Genomic DNA, 18,749 nt, shown 5'->3' on the forward strand with positions numbered 1-18,749 from the left:
CAGTGCCCCTTTAAGAGTTAATTTATCAACAACAATTATAGTTCCGACTCTACGTTTCACTGTGTAAGCCTCGATTGTCGTATCGCAACATATGCAACGTATAGGACAAAACTACTTTAATCACATATCTGTGACATCACAGCATGGTCACAAAGTGCAATGAAATAGGCATGTTCGGTAAAATACCAATCAACTTTAACGCGATGTAGATCAGGCATTGTATTCTTTGTGGTAGAATCGCTCATGTACTTCATTCTTCCCAGTCCTAGTATTCATATAAATCGCATCCTACTGCTGTTAGATTTTAGGAATATGATCAACATCTAGATAATATGTGATTGTAAAACTTTGATGACGAAGTTGCTCGCCAGCTGAAACAAAACCTATATCAATGTATGAAACGCATTTTAGATCATCTCGGTGTATCGTTGGAAATCAAAGCAAACGACTCCGTGGTTGCGCGCGGAACATTCAGCATTTACGATTGTGCCATGACTCCTTCAACAGATAAATCGAAAATGTGAGTTTCCAATATCATTTAGCTATATACGGAATAGAAAAGCAGTGATGCAATCGTCACTATACTCCCTTACAGAGGCGGTACTGGTCAGTCACGAAGTAGCCTATATCAGTTTTGTCCAAGTACACAAGGCTACTTCCGCTTCTACTACACTGGGCAACAATCTTGAACGAAAAATTTGTTGACTTTAGATTTTGCACTGATTTAGACTAATTGTGGTATGCTGCTTCCAAAAATGCCGTTGGTTTTCTTCTATCACGTCAAGTTTTTGCTCTACGACATATGTAACTTATCATATAATAAGTTACATAGCCAAAGGTCAATTGAATTATTAGGAAAAAGGTACTAGTATCGATCGAGGCCGATGCTTTCACCCATTTTGGTTAAAGGATGCAATCATCCGAAGATATTTCAGACACATATTTGATGCAAACTGCAGGATATGGCAAGAAAAAGAAAAATTGCATTTACTAAACTCGATAATTTGGATTAAGATGAAGATCTTAGGGATATCAGGCCTATTGATGAAGATTTTGAAATCGAAGATGATTCATAACGTAGAGTAGTCCATCAACACAAGTTAAATCATCTCACATAGGCTTTGGGAATGAGATAAAAAAAAGCCAGAAATCTAGCAAGCAGATCAGTCTATGCTTTCCTCGGAAGCTCACAACAGTTTTCGAGGCTAATGAATCACGGGTGGTATTCAATAACGATTAACGCATTTCTCGCGTAGGTGCGGAACCTGTATATCAAGTCAGTGGGGATGCGAGTGGTGCTCTTTGTCGAACAGCTGTTCTAAAAATTGCACAGACGAGGTCGGTCTTGGTGATGCAGATGAATGCCCGTCTGTCGTCAAGATCACTGATTCGAATGTTGATATACCAGTCGGCAAACCTCACATATTCACAATGTCGACTCGAAACCTCCCGGTAAGTTGTCATATTACCGTATAACCGAATGAGTGTATTGATTCTGGCAGAATTACGGGATTTTCAAAATGCGCATCTAGACTGAAACTATTCACGTTCCGAAACTCACAACTAGGGGTAGAACTACTCATTTTGCAAAACTTGCAACTAGAACTAGCACTACTCACTTTTCAAATCTCCCAACTAGAACCAGTAGTTAGTTGACCATCAACTAACTAAGATAGTAGTTTGTACGATGCACAAATCTGTATTCGGGGCCTCCGTAATGATTGATCCATAGCAGTTTTGTAAAAATTCACATCAAAGCATTGAGAATTTGATTTTTACCCAATGTTTCTCCTGTTTTCCAGGAACTCGAATATGAATGCGTGTTGAGTGTATGTGAAAGCTCGACCAAAGTCAGAGTCCCCGCCGATCGCAACCGGGACAATATTTCGTGCTCAGTGGGAGGAGAGAAGGTGTAATTTCAGTCTTTATTTATATGAACATCGAGTATTATTGAAAGTTCGTGGAATAAATAGAGACGTTATTGTTCAATTATATCTAACTACAGCTTTTCTGCGGAAAAGAAGATTCCAAAATATCAATTTCGCTACAGTCAGGATATTACATCGTCGACTCAACCAATGTCACTGATGTCCAGGGTATGATTTTTAAATTGAATTTCTATACAACCTGTGCTGTCCTTTCGGCAGCAGCTTCATGGGTGGTTTGGGGCTCGACTGCTACAAGTTATATAATAATGTATTGTATAGGTCAAGTTAAGGTCACCGCCCGTACTCCGTGTAGTTTAATGATTAGTATTGTTCATTGTAGAAGAAAATAATTATTCAACACACTTTAAATGGAATTAATATAAACGAAATAAAAATAATTCTCCCGAAACTCCAACGACGCTTCAATTCAAACGATCAACGGCACATGACCATCGTTACTCATCCGTTACAATTTCTGTGCACGGTGTTGTGGAATGTACAGTTCACAAATGAATATTATATACATATTGAAATAAACCTGAATGTTTTCGGCTAACACTCGTCAGGTGTCATCGCCAGCAGTAGGCCTACAGTTGCACTCTAGTGCGTAATTCGCATGACATCTACACACTTCAAACGTAACACCCGATATATCGCCTATATATATTCCAGGCCCAGGTGAGTGTCTGATTTCAAAGACTATACTCCAAGTCGTTTCGACACCTTCCTACCTTTTCATTGTATTGTAGTCTTCTGCTGTTTTGAAATGGTAAAATTATTAATAGAACCGATAATGATACTGATATCAATGCTCAACATGATTATTTTTGAGTCAAAACATATTTGTATTCTTACAGTGGGACTTTTCAATTGCACTGGGTCCACACCGGAATGCGGTATTTGCATCATCTTTCATCAACGGCATCCGGAATGTTCTTGGTGTGTGAACGAGAACATTTGCATTCCGGGCGAGGATTGTCAAGGAGAAGGGAACACAAACATATCATTCTGCCCGACCGCTGATATAGAAAAAGTAATTTAAAGTCCTTATTAAAGGATTTAACTCGTAAGTACAGTTTATGATTTACGTTTCAGATCTTCCCGTTGAATGGCCCCAATGATGGCGGCACAGAAATCACAATCGAAGGGACGAATCTTGCCACTAAAACTTCAGAAATAACAGATTTGTTTCTAAGAGACTCCGACATGGATCAAGTCAATTGCACGGTGTTACCAGAAAAATACATTCCTTCTCGCAGGTAAAAATACATTCCTTCTCGCAGGTAGTCAATCAGACATATCATTGATGCCACACTGCATGATTGACTAATCTATTCATATTGAACTGCAATGTACAATTGAATAGTATATTGACATTGAAATGAATCCGAATATTTTCGGCTGTCACTGGTCAGGTGTAATCGTCAGCAACCAGTAGAGAATTGAAAAGTTTCGTATAACCAAATAAGGATCGAGACGAACAGATGATTTATTATCAACATACTATTTTTAGATTATACACATTCTGTTGGTACGAACTAGATTTAATGAAATCGACTTTGAGGCACGTAAATGAATAAGGAACGGCCTCTCCCGATGACAAGATATCTGTCGTATGGAGAATTTTTCACACAAGTAGAATTATCCATATCCATCAATAAAATCGTTGCCACTGGCAGAATTCATTGCCGCTGCATCGGTGCGTTTGATCAATGTAAGATCAATCGATTGATTTCGTTGGGTATGAGGCACAACTGTAGGAATTCGATCATCTTTTGTGACACATTCACACGAAATGTTTGAATTTCCCGCTATTCGATTGAATATGTCACGGTCACGGGGTGTCATATTTGTGTATCTGTTTTGTCTTCCTTCAGATCATTTTGCATCCTGGTAAAACAATGCGTATTTTTCTCGATTGCACCTATTCGCTTTCTTACTTCGATATAATCATTGAAAATGTGATTATAGAATCGTTTGCAAGACCGAGCCATCTTCGAAGATATCGTTCAAAGGGCGACTTCACATCAGAATTAGTTATACGTCCATGGAAATAATATCGAAAGAAGAGTTTGAATTCAAGGTAGGAATACTACATATAATGACTTTTAAATCTCTCATTCATATGCTTGATGCCATCTATGAATGATACATTTTCCATCGCACCAATCCATCGATTTTAGCTACCTCTTATCTACAAATTCAGGATGTCGCTGCTATTGATTACGAGCCAGGGTTCGCTCTGAAAGGCACAGAACTTCAAATACACGGGTATAATCTGGACGTCGGAAATTCCGCAAGGATTCAACTATCCGGACCAAGGGAATTTGTAGAAGTCTGTTCAGTCAGGTATCGTATTAGCAAGGTTATAATGACTTGAGTCATGACGCGACTCGAGTCGCAATTTTCGTTGACCCGGCTCGAGTCAATTTTTGTATTGACACGACTTGTATAATTCATGACTCGACCAAGTGATGTGACGCGACACTTCCTTTATGACATATCCAAGTCTCGTGTATAAGGACCGATCATTGAAAAATAGGCCCAGAAACATTCTTTTATCTGTTTGAATGAACATGTTTGGAGTGAGAAAAATGATCATAATATGAATCCGAGTCTTTGATATCACCCAAGAGTCACAGAAGTGAGTTGAACCTGACTTGAACTCAGACTCAACACCATGAATTGAACTAGGACTCGAGTCTTAACACTGTGACTCGGATTCGATCCGTTGCTCCCTGACTCGATTCAGTGGTGAAGTGACAATGACTCGACTTGACTCGAGTCAAAACTAAAAAAGTCAATTGACTTGTGACTCGGAACCTTGTGACTTGGTTAGAACCCTGCGTATCAGTGATATGTATATTCGATGCTAGGGAATGTATCGAGATATTAAGAATGTTATCTGTCCTAATGGGGCCTACGATACCTTTTCGGATGTTCCCCGTTGTGTATAACCAGGGATATCTTGAAACTCCTAGAAACTCCTATCTTGAAACTTCTAGATATCCCTGTGTATAACCTTCGGTGGTAAACTTGCGAGAACATCATGGTGAATCAATGAATATTGCATGTAATACAACAGCAGTCGATGTTTTATTTAGGTCAGCAGAGAGGCTTACATGCCCGACTCCAGTTGTGTCTGAGCCTGGAGATTATGAGTTGAGGACAATTGTGGATGGCTACGTTAAGAGAATGGATGGGCATCTGGGATTCGTAGAGATGCCAACAATTAAAGGACTACGAGGGAGAGGTGACTTCATAAGTTTCAACAAGTGAGTTGAAAGTAAACTGAGATGGTTTGTCTCGAGAATATATGATTCTAGCGACGTTAAGATAAGTGGGTTTTGTATGTTACCTTATACTATAGTCGTAGGTTATGATACCCAGCCGATATTGTGTCTGTAGCGTATCAACTCATTGCCTCCATAGTCTTACTTTGAACAGGCTATAATACTATGAAGTTTTGTAGCTTTATAAGAAAAACTATCTTAGAGTCGCGCTACTTTACGCGTTTTCTTGAATGATTTATGTCATAATCGCGATGTAATTTTTTATCCTCCCGACTCTGGCTGTACTCTCCTTTATCTATATCTCATTTACCCAGAGGTGGTATCGAAGTCGAATTCGAACTGACAAGTCTACGAGGTATTCAAAGTGCCATGTTGTCGGTTAACAATGGACAAAAGGAGGAGGTAACATTTATTTTCAAATTTTGGCGGCTATTATAGTTAAAATTGCAAATCAAATTTGACTCAATTCCAACCAATAGAAGAAAAGTTCTTCGAGTTTTCATTCTCCTAAAATTGCTCTCACAAATCCACGATTATCAATAACTTCGCTTCTACCAGTTAGAATTGAGAAAAAATTGCCGTGTACCGTTTTATTAGACTACTTGACAGTTTCATGGGACAGACAGTAAAATCTGTAGAAATAAATTATTTTTTTTGTAATAAATTCAAAATTCTCTAACCCTAGTAGCTTCACTTTTACTTTTTGAATTCAGCCAAATTTGGTGTGATGCAACATTTTCTGAGCCAAACTTAACAATTTTAGCTAATAGCCGTTTTGTATATGCCTCTATTTTTACCAACTTCACACTTTCCAGCGCTGCGAACTATTTACGGATACCAGCTCCGTTGTCTGCCCTGTCCCGCCATTAAACAACGACCCAAGCCCGGAACTGATAAGAAGAAAACGATCTGATGATATCCAAGCCAGTTCAAGTAAGTTGTTCCGCAAAAGTGTAAGTATTATTTAGGAGAGAAACTCCTAATGTTTAGGCTCATAATTCACACTCAGGAAATATTCAGAAATGCCTAAAATTCTCGACCGACCGCCACATATAAGATCGTCAGTGTTCCAGAAGTTAACTGCTATCTGATATCAATTAGAAAGTTACTGGTATTCCACAAACCCACTGTTTGGGAAGAACCGTTATATGTTATACGATATATAGATTATATGTTGCATGTTATATGTTAGTTAGGCTTACAAAAATATCTCGCATGTGCGATGCATTAATCATAGTTTTATGCTAGATCGAAGACCAGTACCTTCTAAACTCGTGATCAACGATGCAACCGAGATTCAACTATCCGCGAAAAATCAGCTCTACTACGTCCCTGACCCGACTATCGACGACCTTCAACTGATACCGTGTCGCAGCTCCGACTCGAGCAACGAAGGAAGGACTTTCAACACAAATATTTCATTGCCCGAAGAACCAGAGGAGGAGCCAATGATTATGGTTCAATTGACGGTATGATTAATATTATATTTTTTCGTCGCAGTAAAACTTGTTATATAGTTATGAATCACTGCATCCAATCTTGATCGGATGGTAATTTAGCAGGATTGTAACGGTCCTGAGTCACAAGTCAATTATACTAATATAGTTTTGACTCAAGGCAAGTTGAGTCATTTTCAATTCACCACCGACTCAAGTCATTGTGTTCGTTGTTCATAGTCGAGTTCAATTTTCTTGAACTCACTTTTTACGACTCTGTTTGGGTGATGGTGAATGCGTCGCAATCATAATATAGTAATTTTCCTCACTCAACACAGTTTCTGCTCTGGCCGTAGTACTGATAATAATGATAGATGAAATAGCAATAATGCGGCAACTTACTATTCTTGCAAGTTAAAACAAAATGCCTGTCTTGGCCGTCCGAGTCTCGAGTCATTTTCCATACTTTAGAAAGTGACTCGAGTCATGACGAATCAGCAACAATTCTGACTCGAGTCATTACAACTCGGATATTTTCAATTCGATTGACGCACGATGAACGTTTCCTCCAACATCATCTTTTCGCTTCTCAGGGCAAACATTTGGCAGAGGGAGCTGTTGAAAAAGACTACTCCGTTTTAATCAGTGACGAGAAGGACGTTGACGCTGGATTCACGAAATGCAATCTCACTTTCCTCAACAACGAAATACTGATATGTAAATCACCGTTGTCGGAAATGAAGAAACACGAAAGACGGAAAGTCAAGCTTACGGTTGGAGGCTTTCTTATAGTCGACTGCGTAAAATGATTCGAGGGCTCGAAACCTAATCGAGTTTTTATAGGAATGATTCGAGTCGAGTGCAGGGGGAGACGATGTTTTTGAGTGGTGAAATTATAGGTTCGATTCTTCCATCCCACCGTGGTGGACTTGAAACCAGGGTTCTAACGTCATAAGATTCCGAGCCACATGTCCCTATGACTTTTATAGTTTTGACTCGAATCGTTTTCAACTCACCCCCGAGTCCAAGTCAAGGAGCAAAGGGTCGAGTCCTAGTCATGGTGTTTACTGTTCAGTATTGAGTTCGAGTCAGGGTCAACTCACTTCTGTGAAACTCTCGGGTGATATTCAAGTCCTCGGATTCGAAATATATTGATTTTTGCACTACAAACATGTTTATTCAAACAGAATAAAGACAGCTTCTTGGCCTATTTTTTAATTATTGGTCGTGATACAGGAGAATTGAATAATTCATATAGAATGTGCCGATTTGCATGTCGAGTCAACAAAAAAATTGCCATCGGTTTTATCTAGAGCCCGACCTATATCGGATTTTTGAGCTGATACCGATAAAACAGATTTGATATGAAGTGAAATTGATTTTTGTTGTAATTCAATTCCCACGTTTTACGGATTCAGCATTTATAGATAAAATATAATTTGGAAAATCAGAAAATCGTCTAGTTATTCAACTCCAAGGTACTCAATTTTGCCAAGCCCGAGTCAAAGATGCTATGTGTTAACAATAGACGAATACATCCTATTCTGTTTCAGGTAAAAGTTGGAAATCTTACACGCGTACTGAACCCCGACTATTGCCCGGGTGGGGACAGATCGAACGGGTTCACGCCGGGAGTGATCGCCGCTATCGTGGCCGTGGTGGTGTTCCTCATTCTCGTGATCATCGTTCTGATCTGCGTTCAGCGTCAGAGGGCGAAAAAGCAGCTCAAGGAAAGAAAACAGATCATGGGATTGCTCGATAAACTTGAGAATAAAACGAGAGAGAACGCCAGAAAAGGTATAGTTGATTCGAGAGATCGCGCCAATTTGGTAATATTTTGATTGCTTAATATATTAACATGGAAATAAACCCGAATATTTTCGGCTGGCACGCGACAGGGGTAATCGACAGAACTAGTGGAGAATTGATAAGACATTGTATATCTACAGAACAAAAGTATTAGGGTTTATTTATAATAATAATCGTTCAGTTATATTTTTCATCTGAACAAGCCACACACAATTTACAATGCGATAAGACACAATGCGATGTCATGAACAGATAGGAGGATGTCGAACGACACGCATCAGTAGCGATCCTTCTAATCTAACATTCACCTCGGTCTAGTCTAGAGTGCCCGATGTCACAGTTCTTTTCGATGTTTTTTTTTTTTTGAAGCCGCGGCCCTTTCTACTATTTCTTTCCGTTCCTCGTGAGTGCTTTCTTTCGTCGGGTCTTTTCCTGGGTTTTTTTGGTGCCGTAAGAACGACAACGGCGGGGGAAGAGGAGCCCAGATAAATCTCCGACGGGAATCGAACCGGATCCACCAGATTTGTAGGCGCTTATCGTCACCACTACCAATGTTCTATGCCCCCCCCCCCCCAAGAATATTTTCAAATATCAGTAGCCAAAATCTAGTGGAGTACATTAAAAAGCAGGACTGCTTCGTTACTGAACACTGAACAGTGACTATAGCCAGCACCGTAACTGCCGCACCCCAAACCCCCCAATTGGGGGGGGGGCGAGCTCGAAGGGGGCCCAAAATTATTTCGTGAATTAGCATAAATCATAGAGTATCTTTTGAAAATTTATGCAATGTTTACAAAAATTTTTCGCGCTGCGCGCGAATTCAAGAAGACATTTATCTTTATTATTGGGTATTGGGCCATTACCGCGCCACGACCCACCAAGACATAAAATCAAGTTTTAGGCCATATAACATGCGACACCAAGAAGTGAGCTGGAACGATCGGCAGCGAGAAAACTTTGGCCGAAAGGGTCTATGCCCTTATGCTGACCGAAGACTTCGTTATATATACAAAATACATATAGGTTTAATTGTCCATAGGCGCCTAAATGACTGGCGCTGAATGTTCCTGTCTTTGCAATGTGAACCTCACAAGACAAATACCATCCCGCTGGGAAAAATTTTATGCCAGTGAAGAAATACCAATTTGAAATTGTGTGTGTCTCTTAGTTTAGAAGCCCACGTTTGGGCGATTCTATATTTTTTGATATAGCAGACTGGAAGTCACGAAATAACATCATGTAACGAAGTCATATCAACGGGTCCGCCCGCCCGAAGATGTTCAATTATTATTTACGGGCCCTCCGGTTTTCAAGACACTTCACTCAGCTCTACCGGTTAATCTAATTACGTGAGTAGAGAGGACAATAAATTGATAGCATAATATATATGCAATCGCGATCTGATTGACCGATTTTACCATAAATTATCGAAAATTTTCGCGCTTCGCGCTGGCTCACAGTACAGTACAGATGATTTCGTGACAAACGCGAACAACGAGATGGAGCGGTCGTTTCATCACCTATGGGAGCCCAAGACTCGCGGTTTTGGGGGCCTGACGAGGTACTGTTTCGTTCCTGCCAAAGGGTATACGCCCGAAGATGTTTAATTATTATTGAGTGGTCCTACCTTTTCAAACACACCTCACTCAGCTCTTCCGGCAAATCTGATTACGTGAGCAGAGAGAAGATAAAAATTGATAACAATATATATGCAATTCCCGATCATACTGACCGATTCAGTCATGAATTCCACAAATTTCCCGCGCTTAGGCGACAAAAGCTGATTCACTAAACAAACTGCCAACGCAAATGATAAATAGGCGTACACAGAGCAGGGGGGTCTGGGGGGCGAAGCCCCCCATAAGTTCGGTCTATAACCCTATGGGGGGCCCACGACCAAAGTTTTTGGGGGGGGGGCCTGACGAAGTGCTGTTGCGGCCCTGACTATAGCTGACCATCTCTCTGATTACAGCGTATTTTGAGCTGCAACTGGGATACATGACCACTCTCACCGACAACATCAGCGACAGCATCACCTACATTCCCCCGGTTTCTTGCTTCATGAAGGCGCTTTTTAACGATTGGAAGGCCGACCACCCGATGCTGGCAACAAAGGTAGGTTGTTTCACTAAGTTTTTACGTATAGATAAACATGGGCTCTCAATTCTTCTGGGAATTGAATACTTAACGTTCGTTGTAGGAAATTGAAAACGTTCCCAACATCAAGCTATCTGGAGTGGACGAGTTCGCTGTGTTGCTAAAGGACAAAGATTTTCTTATCTTGTTAGTTCGAACCTTGGAAGAGCAAAAGCATTTCACTGTAAAAGAAAAGTGAGTGAAACGAGAAGAATATTGTATTTTTGCCGCCTATCTTAGATCTCTCTATTTCACGTTGTAGTTGCACCTTATACGTGGCTTCGAAGTCAGTCTGCGAAATTTATTCCATGCTCAAATCTGAAATTAATTAAAATCAACAACGAAGGGATTAGAGTCAAACGGAATATAATTGAGTCTCTTAAACTGTGCTCTATGTAAATCATGTAGGTTTATGGATTTTATGTACAGGTAATATTACAGTTTTTCACGTCATTATAACTAGGGCTGGGCAAAATCGAGTACCTGAGTGATTCGATTCTGAATCACGTAATATGCTTCGAGTCGAGTCGAGTAATCGAGTATCAGTCATTATGACGTCATAACAGAATGTAATATGTCAAAGTTCAAATATGTACCTTTTATGCTACCACAAAGAATATAATGCCTGTTATCCATCACATTAAACATAGTTTGGTATTTTTTCGACCATACCGATTTCATAGGACTTGGTGACAATGCTGTGGGATGATCATGACTTCGGAAATGTGGTATTTACAGTAATGTTCCTAGCTTTGTGCTATATATTTCGTATGCCACAATATGAAAAATCAGGTTTCAAGGCTTCAGCAGTGAAAATCAGTATCGAAACTATAATTCTCGTTGATAAATTAACTTTCAGTGGCGAGGAGCGTATAATTTCAATACTCGAAAAATTCGTCTTTTACTACTCGACTCGAATCATTAAAAATAATACTCGATTCAGATTCGAGTACTCGAATCATTGTGCCCAGCCCTAATTATAACATCTTTGATTGAAATTCTGGCAATTCTGCGTTATTCCCCACACATCGAAAAAATGATCCTCATGACACCAATAAATGTTTCCCCATGAACATAAAAATTTATAAACGTCAAAAGGAATTGTTTTTCGCGTTGGGGTGGGATAGATGGATATTAGGGATGGAGGATATTAGGATGGGTTAGGATATCCTAAGATTAGGGTTGGGGATATTAGCGTCAAGGATGGGGTTAGGACAGTGGTTCTCAACCGGTGTGCCGCGGCACACTAGTGTGCCATTTACATCTCGCAAGTGTGCCGCGAGCGATTTCTTCGAAATTTCAAAATTATGCGCAAAATAATTCTAGTCTATAACAAATGATCAAGAAATAATCTAAATCGTGCTCAATGTGAAGTTTGTACATTTGACAAATCAAAATTGATGTCATGCCCACAATCAACATCCCCTGCGAAATCGCTTTACCCGACATATCGCGTGCCGTAAAGGATTAATTCAGTTTTGCACAATACGTTGATTGATGGCAATGAAAGCAGACTTGGCGGCGCCTGTATACAATACACTTTTACAATCCTCATTGTCTCCCCAATCACCAGCGAGAAATGACTTTCTTTGGAAGTGATATTCTCATTTACAAATTCGAATTGCAAATATAGCAATCCATGTGGTGATTGTTACGTTGCGTGCCGGCACTTCCGTTAAAAACTTGTAGTACAACGCCTTTGGAAATAATATTCTCGTTTACAAATTCGAAATACAAATATTGCAATCCATGTTGCAATTGTTAGGTAGCGTGCCGGCACTTCCGTTTAAATGTATGCTTACCGCTTTTGGAAGTGATAGCCCCGTTTACAAATTCGAATTACAAATATAGCAATCCATATTGCGATTGTTTGGTAGCGTGCCGGCACTTCCGTTAAATGTGTGCTTGTAGTACAATGTTTTGTTACAGGCGACGAATATGAGAATTGAGAAGTAAAGCAGATCAAATGTATCGGTAAACAACTTTGTTATTAGCTCGATTTTTTGGAAGTATAATTGAACTACGGGTGGCTGCCAATAGACTTGTCGAGGTATGGTTATCCCATTCCTCACACGCGTGCTAAACGATCTGCGTGGAAATACTTTGCATAGCCTTACGCATCTAAGCCTCCGTATTCGGTAGTGGAAGTTGGCATTATCCAATGTGCGTCCAGACATTGAAAGGATCTGCGCTAGACCTCAAGCGCAAATTTCGCACTGACCTTGTTTGTGATGAAATTCGAATTGTTTTGTTTTCGCGAGAAATGTTCAATTGAATACAGAAAATTTCGGATCGGCTGCAGAGCTAATCACATTAGTCAGCGTTACTACTGAAGTGGGTGCTGCTAAGTATTCTGGTAGTTTCCAGGTGCCTTAAACCAAAACAGTTCAGAACTACTGTACTGGTGTGTCGCGAACTATTTTTCATTTCCAAATGGTGCCGCGAGATTAAAAAGGTTGAGAACCACTGGGTTAGGATATACTAAGATTAGGGTTGGGGGTGAAGATTACAATATTCCGAACCCTAATCTTGGGATACCCTGACCCAAATTTAACCTTAATCTCGGGATATCCTACCTCAAACTTGACCCTAACCTACCCTAGCACCCTCGCCCGCAACCCTAATCTTAGGATATCTTAACCCACCCTAATAACCCCTTCCGCAACCCTAATCTTAGGATATCCAAACCTTGACCCTAACCCACCCTAATAACCCCTTCCCCAACCCTAATATCTCCGACCCCAATATTCCCTTCCCACGACCCTAATATTGCCTTCCCGACCCTAATATCTCCCACCCGACCATAATATTCCCCTAGCCCTAATCCCAGCGCGAAAAACAATTTATTTTTACGTTTATAAATTTCCGCATGTTCATGGGAATCATTTATTGGTTTCATGGTGATCACTTCTGGATGTGTGTGGTTGGGGAATAACGAAGAAGTGCCGAAGTTCTTGGCACTTCAACTTCGGACCACTCTATGCATGTCGCCTGGCAGCATAAAAAATCAACACTAAACGTGCATGCACCTTGTCAATCTCAAATATTTTAGTGCTGAGCTTGACCCGCAGTCACCCTACATTAGGGTTACCATATTTCTGTGACCCAAATTCCGGACACTCTTTAGCGTCCACTGGTGGATTTCAAACTGAGTTATGACGTCGCAGGAGCAAAACTATGCTCATAGACCAGAGGTGGTCACGATCCGGTTCAGGAGTATGTGGCTTTCTGTTGTGTAACCGGGACCGGAACCACATTTTTTTCAGCCCCTTCCAGCCCAAATAAACAATGATCTTGATCCCACCATAGGGTAATCGATTCAACTTCTGGGGGGGGGGGGGCTCGCTATATGAATCTGGTTTCTATATGCATCTGGTCATTATATTTTCTTGAATGAATTCTGTCAATAATATTGGTTGTTCCATATATTACTATTTAGTTACTACTCTCCGCCCACATGATCAGAGTTAGCGGTAGAGATGGTGGAAGATGTTGAGTTCGAAAATACGGGGAGCGTAATTGTAAATCGTTAAGTCATGTTCATGTCCCACCGATAAGTTTGATTATCATCCTTATGCCGGTGCGCACCACAGAGCTATATAAACAGCCAACATTCAGGGGTTTACAACCTTTTATGGTGGCGACTCCATTTCCAATTTGAAAATGTTCCGTGGCCCAGATCAAAATTTGACGAGCTGATTACTAAAAGCAGTCCGCACCTTGCCCGGACTTACTCACGGGCTATTTTGGAAGCTGATTACGTTCAACATCTTCGCGAACCCCAGAATAAAGGCAATCGACCCCCATGTTTGGGACCACTAACTTTGAATAAAGCATTTAAACGGCCTTAACGATCTCTAGGAATATACCGTCCTCCTTTAATTGCGCTTACAATCAGGCTTATTCCAGTAAATGAAGTTGGTTTTTATTTATATTTTATTGCAGTTTTTGCGAGGGTGGTAGTTCCATAATAAAATCAATAAATATGATCCTAAATCGCGCGCAGCGAGAAGAAAAATATCATGCATCAGCATAAATATTCCCGAAAATAATGTTTTTATGTTGATTTACGAAAAAATTATGAGCCCACGTCAAGTATTCAAAATTCCAGACATTTGGCATATTTTAGCAATTCCTCTCGGACGCTAGTTTGAACAGTGAAATTCCGGACATGTCCGCGAAATTCCGGACGTATGGCAACCCTACCCTACATATAACGTCATAGGTTCACGTTCGCTATCACACAGAACCTTTTAAAAAGGTTCGCGTTCACACGAACATGAACCTTTCAGTGGTACGCAGCATCCCCACTATACACGCTGCAACAACGGTATACAGACTTCACTCTGGTAGCACACTGCACAGTACAGCAGAGTAGAGACTAGAGAGAGAGACATCGACTCCAACAACTCTACCCAGAATGCAACACACAATCACTCAAACATCCCACTGGCGCCAACCTATATAGTGGGCGCAAGAGGGCTACTACGCGCAATTTCTTATTGTATTTAAGTATGAATTTATCCCGTTACTTCTACCTTAGCACCGACGCTGACTACTTTAACTGTAAATATGCAACATATATTTCCATCACTTACATAATTATTATTTCCAGGGGACATTTTGCTTCGTTGTTAACTATCTGCCTGTTCGACGACATGGTATATTTCACGAAGTAAGTGGCACGGTGTTTCTATTTGAACCTGCCGGAACATGCATCAAATTTTCCAGAGTTATGACGGAACTTTTGTCGGAGCTCATTCAGAAGCATGTCGGGAAAAATCCAAAGCTTTTGCTAAGAAGGTGAGCTAACACTACGGATACCATATGTCCTCTCTAAAGCGGTTTTGTCTTCATTTATCAATAAATGTAAAAGGTCCTCCGAGGACACCCAAATGTCCTCTTTTTCGCGCTTCGTCCACTTTTTATAGCTTTATGAGTTAGGCGATTGTGTATGACAACATAATAGACATGCAAACTAGATTTCGACGGAATGGAAAGATATTAAACTGTAGATAACCAACCTACGGATAGATACGCAGCCCCTGTCGTCACGCTTGCATGCCCGGAGGGACTTACTGCTCAGCAATCTGAACGCAACGTAATTGCTAATCCCATCGCTGACGACTCGCGCGCTTAAATTCCATAAAGTGGATCTGATTTGAAAGCTACTGCCGCACTGATTCCGAAAATATACATTAAAATCCAATCAGGGCAATGGAACTCCCTTGAAATACACCCTCAAGTCTGAAAATCGGCATTGTTCTAAACAATCGCAGCCACCTCATATCCACCCAAAAATCCACCTTTATTTTTTACAGTGCAGCACAATGACCATAACAATATATATAATATAATATATAATAATATATATATGTACATCGACTTTCAATTAAATAATTAAATAAAAGGGCAAAAGAAGACAGGAAACAAAAGAACATCAAGATAATCCGTTTTGGGCCCTTGTTAAGCGCCTCCAGCGTGGGCGGTCGTGGGCGTCTTCGAGCGAAAGCCCGCGTTGCGCTAGCTCGGTCTCTATTGTCGAGCGCCATGTGGTTCTATTCCAGCCACCTCTGCGCCATGGCTCCGTCGGAATGTGGTTGATGATGGCGGCGGCTGGTTGATCGTCTTGATGCCGCACTAGATGACCCTTGTGTGGTTGCGATTGTTCAGAACAATGCCGATTTTCAAACTTTGAGGTGTATTTCAATGGGGTTTCAATGCCCTGATTAGATTTTAATGTATATTTTCGGAATCAGCGCGACAGTAGCTTTCAAATAAGATCAACTTATTGAATTTAAGCACGCGGGTCGTCAGCTATGGGATTAGCAATTATGTTGCGTTCAGATTGCTGAGCAGTAATTTCCTCCGGGCAAGCAAGCGTGACGACGGGTGTTGCGTATCTATCCGTAGGTTAGTTATCTATAATTAAAGAGTGAACGCTGATAGCTATTGGTTTGACTAAAAAAAGGTCAGCTCCAACCGATTATTTGTACTTAGGTACGGGTCTTTCGGTAGTCGAGTGGGAAAAATTACTTTTTTTAATCAACCCAACAACATTAGCCGTAAAACTTTCCAATTTACCCGTTATCCGTCCGCTATTGTTACTCACGAAAAGAGTCCTCTTTTTCGGATATTAAAATATGGTAACACGGATTCACAACGATTTCCAATGCGACATCTCATTTGCGATGTCTGAGTTATCAAAACATTTCAGGTCGGAATCCGTCGTGGAAAAGATGGTGTCGCATTGGCTCTGCATCACTCTTTACTCGGAATGCATCCGTGTAAGTAAATGGTGTGAATATTCCTCTCCCTCGCTTGACCAGACCTGGACAACTAGATAATTCTAGTCGCATAATTAGAACGAAATGCGGGTAATGTAATTTGTAAAATGTTTCCATGCTCTAATTTTAATTCTCATCAAATTTATGGTTTTCCTGTACAGACATTTGTCAGTCTCATTATTATGAGAGTCAATTTCGAGTTGATTTGATTTGGTATGAACTGAACTTGATTTTAGTTGTATTTCTTTTGGGAATTCAGTAATTCTAATTCTAATCAAATTTTGAAAAATATGACTGTAGCTATAATTCTAATTCTAATCGAATTTGATTAAAAAAGACTGTGTAGCTTTAATTTCAATATTATTCTAATTTCGCAAAAAACTGTGTAGCTATAATTCTAATTCTAGCCTAATTTGGAAAAAAATGTAGGTAAATTCTAATTCTAATCTAATTTGGAAAAACTGTATCTGTACTTATAATCTAATTTGGAAAAAAAGATATCGCTATACCACTAATCCTAATCTAACTTGTAAAAGCTGAATGTCTTGTAGTTGGAAAAGCTGAATGTCTTCTAGTTGTCCAGCTGCCCGCGTGGACAACATCCAGGCAGCATGATAAATCTTTTGTTATCATACAGGAGCAAGCTGGCAAGCCGCTGTTTCTCATGACCAAAGCCATACACTTTCTCGTGAACAGCGCGCCGTGTGACGTGGTCGCAAACAAGGCGGTAAACAGCCTCAACGAGATGACTCTGCTAGGCACCGAAGTCACGTACGATGTGATGGTAAGACCAGCTTGACTTTTGACATGCTGTAAAAAATTGCAACGCATGATAGGAAGCGTATCGATCAGCTGGGCTCATGGGGCGGTATGGCCACGCTGAAGAAAATTGGCGTCGCAGTAGATGGTGTAGTAGGGACATCTGAACATACGATTATGCAATAGAACAATAGTTCTATATATCCTTGAGTTCTCATTGCAAATTAGCATTCCACAAAATCTGTCAAATCTCGAATATTTTCGTCGCGGCCGGCGCGAAATATATACCCACTTATCCACGATGTTTGCAACATGTTTCCAAGAATGCAGTGGTTTATTACAATTCATGTAAAATGAGTTGTGTGTACTTGTAGATCGCCAATTCTCCATTAAAATACTCCCGTCACGCTAGCTGGGGTTATTTTCCACAAAATGTGTCGAACTAGACCAGTCGAACTAGACTGACGATCTTATTTTATAGCTGCAGGATGTAATATTTAGTTACTACATATATAGCATCCTGCAGCTACAAAATAAAATCGTCAGAATATGTCTTCATCGTATCCTGAAAGATGATACTGTTTAGTGTTGTGACGATCGTTGTATAATATGGCTTGCTTTGTTTCGAATACATTCACGTTAAAGTTAATAGCTGGGTACAGTACTAGACTCATTATGAGCAAAGATCTCTACCACATTCTCAGTTGATATACTAGTCACACAAAGCCAGAAAACTAACCAAGTACCAGAGGGTATGAGCCCGTACACGATGATTGTTATAAGAAGAACCTTGATTTGAACCCGAATATAGCAAATGTAATTATTATATCGTTAATTAGTCGCGCAGTCCGCGGGCGCGACTCAAGCGCAAATTATTTCCAATATTGGGGACCCTAACGAAAAGACCAACCGGACTTCAGTCCTTGAAATAGGGGGGGGGGCAGATTTACGCAATGTTTGAAAGGTGCGCTGAAGGTAAAAAGGTTTAGAACCACTGCATTAGATGTACCACGAAATTCCCCCGATCAACTAGTAAAACTACGCGGTGTGTCGACCAAATCTACTACTTATACTTAAAGCACTTTTCAGATGTTCATTTTC

At 40.4% G+C, this 18,749-nt stretch overlaps 1 protein-coding gene and 1 long non-coding RNA gene across 3 annotated transcripts in view; one reads left to right on the top strand and one right to left on the bottom strand.

The window, feature by feature from the left end:
• Positions 1 to 18,749, top strand: part of LOC145455653 (plexin-A2-like) — a 43,743-nt gene that overhangs the window by 17,336 nt on the left and 7,658 nt on the right. For both annotated transcript variants that reach the window (XM_080333638.1, XM_080333639.1), the window contains exons 12-31: positions 412 to 520; positions 1,257 to 1,452; positions 1,803 to 1,910; positions 2,006 to 2,096; positions 2,786 to 2,961; positions 3,024 to 3,187; positions 3,900 to 4,011; positions 4,135 to 4,277; positions 5,033 to 5,203; positions 5,536 to 5,623; positions 6,037 to 6,154; positions 6,470 to 6,690; positions 7,251 to 7,430; positions 8,211 to 8,454; positions 10,439 to 10,581; positions 10,667 to 10,797; positions 15,218 to 15,277; positions 15,334 to 15,405; positions 16,820 to 16,889; positions 17,527 to 17,673. In XM_080333638.1, the coding sequence (XP_080189764.1) occupies positions 412 to 520; positions 1,257 to 1,452; positions 1,803 to 1,910; positions 2,006 to 2,096; positions 2,786 to 2,961; positions 3,024 to 3,187; positions 3,900 to 4,011; positions 4,135 to 4,277; positions 5,033 to 5,203; positions 5,536 to 5,623; positions 6,037 to 6,154; positions 6,470 to 6,690; positions 7,251 to 7,430; positions 8,211 to 8,454; positions 10,439 to 10,581; positions 10,667 to 10,797; positions 15,218 to 15,277; positions 15,334 to 15,405; positions 16,820 to 16,889; positions 17,527 to 17,673 (2,744 nt within the window). The remainder of the gene's footprint in view (positions 1 to 411; positions 521 to 1,256; positions 1,453 to 1,802; positions 1,911 to 2,005; positions 2,097 to 2,785; positions 2,962 to 3,023; positions 3,188 to 3,899; positions 4,012 to 4,134; positions 4,278 to 5,032; positions 5,204 to 5,535; positions 5,624 to 6,036; positions 6,155 to 6,469; positions 6,691 to 7,250; positions 7,431 to 8,210; positions 8,455 to 10,438; positions 10,582 to 10,666; positions 10,798 to 15,217; positions 15,278 to 15,333; positions 15,406 to 16,819; positions 16,890 to 17,526; positions 17,674 to 18,749) is intronic.
• LOC145455661 (uncharacterized) lies at positions 3,905 to 7,256 on the bottom strand. Its single transcript, XR_013920384.1, has 2 exons — positions 7,060 to 7,256; positions 3,905 to 4,490 (listed from the first exon to the last, which is right to left on the bottom strand). It is a non-coding gene; the product is annotated as an uncharacterized LOC145455661 (long non-coding RNA).

Source organism: Botryllus schlosseri, chromosome 14 (assembly GCF_051294905.1).
Source record: "Botryllus schlosseri isolate E-star chromosome 14, Bs_hap1, whole genome shotgun sequence".
NCBI classification, from domain to species: Eukaryota; Metazoa; Chordata; class Ascidiacea; order Stolidobranchia; family Styelidae; genus Botryllus; species Botryllus schlosseri.